This window comes from Miscanthus floridulus, chromosome 8 (genome assembly GCF_019320115.1).
Source record: "Miscanthus floridulus cultivar M001 chromosome 8, ASM1932011v1, whole genome shotgun sequence".
NCBI lineage: Eukaryota > Viridiplantae > Streptophyta > Magnoliopsida > Poales > Poaceae > Miscanthus > Miscanthus floridulus.
The window spans coordinates 2,543,146-2,548,917 of NC_089587.1; the positions used below are offsets into that span (position 1 = coordinate 2,543,146).

Genomic DNA, 5,772 nt, shown 5'->3' on the forward strand with positions numbered 1-5,772 from the left:
GATGAGGGAGGGCAGAATGTTAGCCGCCCAACATCGTGTCATGGAGAGCACGGGGCCAGGTGGGCACAGTGGCGTCGGAGAGGGCGGCGGGTAGCACGAAGAAGCGGGAGGCATGGCCACCAGCTCCATGGCATTGGATCGAGGAAGAAAGCGTTGTGTGACCGTGAGAAAGAAGGAAGAGGCTGGGTGAGAAGAAATGGTAGTGTAGTATTATGAAATAAGGTCACTTAAAGTTTCTGGTATCAACACCACCTAGCTAAAATTTAGATGACTAAATAAACTCTAATTGCAACTAAAATGTAGTCCAACACCTACATGCTACAGTCAATCGAAACATGCCTTCGGGATTCGGCAGCATTGCATCAACAATGGCGCTGCACTAGGCAAAACACTGTGTAGGAGTACACGTGGTAGTAAATCGATGAGCGGCTAGATAGGTCGACGATAATAATGTGTCTGACAGCTAAGCTTTTGTTAGTTTGTATTGATGACACGTGCATGCTTGTACATTTTGGCTGCGTTCGGCTGGTACGAAAACCAGCCGAATTTCACTCTTTTCGGATGAAAAATACTGTTTATGTTCTTATAAATTTTTCTATATTCATTCAGACTTCTCCAGATTCATTCGAGCGAACAGGCCCATTGTTGCCGCTACCGACCTTGTTGTGGGGTTTTTGGTTCGTGGCCGTGCGTACGCAGACGCAGACGTGACCTAGGACTCCTGCCTGCCTCTGCCTCTACCTGGGCCGGCATAAACAAGCGTGTCTTGTTAATTAAGCTGTCGTTAACCAACCAACCAAACCAGACCAGACCCTACGTACTCCTACATAGTTTGCATCAGTGTGCATGCATGCATTTCCTCCATTTATATCTATATAGAGAGAGAGTTGAAAAAGAATGAAATTTTATATTATCTCTATATGTTATTATAATTCTAAACTCTACTAGAGTTCAGTTCCAACATTAAAGATGTCCACCTTAGCAGTCCACTATATATCAGATGCATTTATATCCACATCAGTGTACCACGACATCCACTAATATTAATTTATAATCGATTATCCTTTCGTATAAGTAACTATATACATATAGTCTATTTTATTCTAAAACATCAGTAATTTTCGTGGCAACACAACAGGTATTCTTCTCGTTATTATCATTTGAAAATACCAGTGCTAATGCTAACCCAATACCTTCTCGTTATTATCATTTGAAAATACCAGTGCTAATGCCAAGGGGATGTTTGGTTATTTAGTCGCTTCTAAAATTAATGCCACGTCGAATGTTTAGATACTAATAAAGAGCATTAAATATAGATTAATTATAAAACCAATTACATAGATGGAGACTAATTTGTGAGACGATTTTTTAAAGCCTAATTAATCTATCATTAGCACATGTTTACTGTAGCACCACATTCTCAAATCATAAACTAATTAGGTTTAAAAGATTCATCTCGTAAATTAGTCACAAGTTAAGTAATTAGTTTTATACTTAGTCTATATTTAATACTACGTACATATGTCTATGGAGCCGTAGAAACCACTCAGGGCCTAACCCTGCTAGAGTACCGTTTCTCTGAGTGAGCTGAAGCCGTGACTGGGTAGCTAGAGAAATGAATAAACTATTGGCAGCACATATCTGCCGACACACCTCCTGACATTGACCCAAATAATAAACACAAAGGACGATTTATTTCCTTTAAAATAAAACACTGCTCCAGGAGCTATATTATATGCATTATTTGCAATGATGATCGTACCCGCCAATTCATTCATTCATACAGCCGCGTTCGTTTCGGTGATTTATTGATTTATAGGGAGAGAAAACACCGTTTTAACTAGAAAAAAAACCCTAAAAAGTACGTATTAGAAGACAAGGGAATAGAACCACAGTACATACAAATATCAGTAACAAATTAATCAATGGCACCTTATTTTAACAGTATCTTGTAGATGGCCATGCATCATATTCATATCATATAGTAGTAGTATACAAAATTACAAATAATAACAGCAAGAAGCAGAAGCAGCAGTAGAGTGCTAGCTAATAGTAGTAAAGTGTTCAAATGCACTAGTAGTAGTGATTTAGTAACAAGAAAGAAAGAAAGAACGAACAAATTAAACAAGATTGCTAAGCAAATTTGTTCAACGAAGGAAAGGATTCCTTGGGCGCCCAGCTCGCATGGCATGTCCTGTGGTCGCATCCATGGCAACGCCATCGCCATGCATGCAATGCAGCTAGCTACTCATCATCAAAGGTTAGAGAGAGAGAGGTGGGGTACTGTAGCTAGCTACTCATCATCATCGTGGCCATGGCTGTCCACCTCGTCGTCCTGATCATCGCCGGCCCTCCCCTTGCCAATGCCGTCCTCCTCCCCGTCGCCATCCTCCTCTCCACGTTCATTATTAGCGTTGTTATTGCCGCCGCCGCCGCCGGAGACCTGCTCCCTGTCCATCCCGAACCCCGGCGGGCCGTAGCGCACGTCGGGGTACTTGACCACCGCGTCCAGCAGCTCCGAGCTCGCCTGCTTGGCCTCGCCTCCCCCGGCATTGGACTCGCCGTCGCGCGCCGCCGCCGCCGCCACCGAGTGACCCGAGCGGGAGTACAGCCTGTCCAGCTCGTCGAAGTAGGGGCACGTCTTGGCGTGCGCCGGCCGCTTCTTGCCGCTCTCCTTGGCCTTGCGGAAGTACTTGTTGATGTTCTCCCACTTCTCCTTGCAGCGCTTCGCGCTGCGGCCGTAGCCCGCCGCCGCCATGCGCGCGCTCACCTCCTCCCACAGGGGGCCCTTGAGCCCCGTCTCCTGGAACCGCCCCTCCAGCCCCGTCCGCACCCGGATCAGCGCCTCCACCTCGTGCTTGGGCCACCGCGACGTGCTGAGGTGCAGCGACCCGCCGCCCCCCTCGGGCGCCGTGGCGTCCCCGCCGTCGTACGGCACCAGCTCCTTGCCGTTGCCGGCCGGCGTCGCGTCCTGGCTCGTGTCGTCGCCGGACGCCGCGGCGGGCGGCGGCAGCGTGATAGACTCGCCCGAGATCTTCTCCAGGTAGGCGATGATGGCGGCCTCGCGCGCCGCGGCGCTGGCGCGGTCCTGCGCGCGCGCGCCGGCCTCGCGGGCGAACTTGTCGGCCTCCTGCCGCCGCCACGCCTCGTCCCGCGCGGCGCGCTCCCGCTCGCGCCGCTCCATGGCCTCCAGGAACTGCCGGTGGAGGCTCTCCTGGTGCTCCATCAGACGCTGCACCAGCCGCTCGAAGAAGGACGCCGACGCGCTCAGCTGCTCCTGCTGTCGCCGACGCTTCCGCTTGCGTCGCGCCGCATCCGCCGACGGCTGGGGCTGCGGCTGCGGCTGCACCACCGCGGCCGCCTCCTCCCCGGCCGACGTCTCCGACGTGTTCAGCTGCGGGCCCACGGCCGCGGCCGCCACGTCCTGGAGGTCGGCCATGGCCGGCTCGAGGATGGCATTGTCGTCTCCGGTGAGGCCGGAACCGGAGCCCGTCTGGGCGCCGCCGCTCCCCGGCTTGTAGATGGCCTCCAGCTCGCTGAACAGCTTGTAGTTGCCGCCGCCCGCGGCCGCTGCGGCTGCGGCATTGTCGTCGCCTTTCTTGAAGTAATTGGCCGCGGCAGCCGGCGCGGGGGAATCCGGCGTGGCCACTTTCTCCTTCCCCGTCCTCTTGCTGCTGCTCGAGCTGTGTAAGTAGTCGATGTCCAGCGGCCGCCTGCGCAAAACATTTTGATGGTGAGGAATTAGAAGCAGCATGGTGAGATGGAGATAGGTGCCACATTTTGATTCACACTGCTACATGCTACTGGTACAAGATGGGTAGAAAGAAGAGAATTTGTTGCATGCAAGAACAAGATGCGGCCTTTTGTCCATGTCACCCCCAAAAACTTTTGGTTGGGTGAGGTAATCATCGAATCCATCCATCGTCGTCGTGTAGAGAGAAAGAGAAAAGGGTCGGAGACAGAGACGAGAAGCATAGCACAAGGAATGGAGAGCTGAAAAGTGGGTGCTCGAGTGAGAATGATTTGAGCGAGGGAGGGAGGGAAAACAGGAGAGGCCGAGACGCGAGGAGAAGGGAATCGCCATCAGCATCAGCATCAGCCATCATCAGTTCTTTCTCAATCATGGCACTATTATTGCTCGTCCTCTGCTCCCTCCCCACGAGCATGAGCAATAGCATCCGAAGCAGAGCAAGCAACCAAACAAGATGCGATCTTTTTCTCTTTCTTTCGAATCCCACCAAGAATTCATTTTGATTGCGAGATTTGGAGAGAGCAGCAGTTGGGAGGGGAAGGAGGGAAGATGCACAAGAGCACAGCCGCCTACCAGGTGGGTTCTTTAATGGAGGTCTCCTCGTCGCCGGTCCAGCGGCGGAGGCGGCTCTCAGTGGCGGCCTCGTCGTCGCCGCCGCCGCCGCCAACGTGAAGCATCATGCCGCTGCCCGCGGCGCCGCCCCCGTCGTTGAGGCCGTCGTCGGTGCCTCCCGTGGCGCCGCTGCCGCCGCCGGGGTCGACCGCCAGCTTGAAGTTCATGGCGGCTGCCAAGAACGGGGGCACGCCCGGAGGGGCGGCGCCGCCCGAGGCCGCGGCGCTCCCGGCGCCCGCCGCCCCCGAGCTCTCCGGCACGGCGGCCTCGACGTCAAATCCGAGGTGGTGGTGGTGGTGGTGATGCGTCTGGGCCTGCGGCTGCTGGTGGTGCTGGTGCTGCTGCGGCTGCGGTGCCCATCTCGCCGGCGGCTGGTGGTGATGCTGCTGCTGCTGCTGATGCGGCGGCGGCTGGGGCTTGTTGTGGTGGTGATGCTGCTGCTGCTCGTGGAAGAGCTGGAGGTGGTGGTGCCCCGCGGCGGCCGCCTGGTGCAGCAGCTGCTGCGTGAAGGGCGGCGGAGGCGCGGAGCCGAAGTGGGCGAAGTGCGGCGGCATGTGCGGCGCGTGGTGGTGGTGCTGCGGCGGCAGCGCGTGGTGGTGCAGCTGCTGGTACCTGAAGGGCCCGCCCAGCTCCTGGGCGGCGGCGGGCTGGGGCGGCTGCTGCTGAGGCGGCGGCGGCGCGGACATGGCGAAGCCGCCGTCCATGATGAACTGCTGGAACTCGGACACGCCGCCGTAGCCGGACTGCATGGCGGGCGGGAGTGGACTGGAGGCGAAGTCGCTAGTACTGCCGGTACTCACTGGCCACTCAATCTGCACTCCCACTGGGCAGTTACTGCTAGCTAGGGAGGTGAGCTGAGGTGACCTGACCTCTGCGGTGATGGTGATGGTGAAGCTTTTGCTTGGTTTGGCTTGTTACATGTTGCTGTTGGGCAGCAGCCAGCAGGTAACAAAGCTGCTTGCTTGGCTTGTTACCTCAAGGGAATTGCAAATTGCAAGTGTGGGTGTGTGGGTGAGTGAGCCAGGAGGGGAGGGTGGAAGATGGGGATGGGGATGGGGATGGAAGGAGGAAGAGGATGGATGGCCTTGGCCTTGTCTTCTTTAATGGAGGGGAGAGGGGGAGGGTCCTGAGGGTCCTCTGGGCCTCTGGGTCACTGGAGCTGGGGCAGGGAGAGGGAGGGTAGGGGCCAGTTTAGTGCCACCCTATTTTGCAAAAAATTTCAAGATTCTTCGTCACATCGAATCTTTAGATCCATGCACGAAGTATTAAATATAAATAAAAAATAAAACTAATTACACAGTTTAGACGAAATCCACGAGACGAATCTTTTAAGCCTAATTAGACTATGATTGAACACTATTTACCAAATAACAACGAAAATGTTACAGTGTCCATTTTACCAAAAAAAA

General features: G+C 54.1%; 1 protein-coding gene across 1 annotated transcript; it reads right to left on the bottom strand.

The window, feature by feature from the left end:
* Positions 1–1,932: 1,932 nt before the first annotated feature.
* On the bottom strand, positions 1,933–5,417 carry LOC136470878 (trihelix transcription factor GTL1-like). The gene is made up of 2 exons (XM_066468609.1): positions 4,325–5,417; positions 1,933–3,713 (listed from the first exon to the last, which is right to left on the bottom strand). Exons 1-2 carry the CDS (start codon positions 5,110–5,112, stop codon positions 2,294–2,296), a joined length of 2,208 nt encoding a protein of 735 aa, XP_066324706.1. The 5' UTR covers positions 5,113–5,417; the 3' UTR covers positions 1,933–2,293.
* Positions 5,418–5,772: the final 355 nt, after the last annotated feature.

Excerpts from the sequence above, each read along its gene's own strand:
- LOC136470878 (XM_066468609.1), bottom strand. The coding sequence starts at position 5,112 with ATGCAGTCCGGCTACGGCGGCGTGTCCGAGTTCCAGCAGTTCATCATG. Across the intron at positions 3,714-4,324 it reads TCCATTAAAGAACCCACCTG|GCGGCCGCTGGACATCGACT; the intron begins GTAGGCGGCTGT and ends TGTTTTGCGCAG.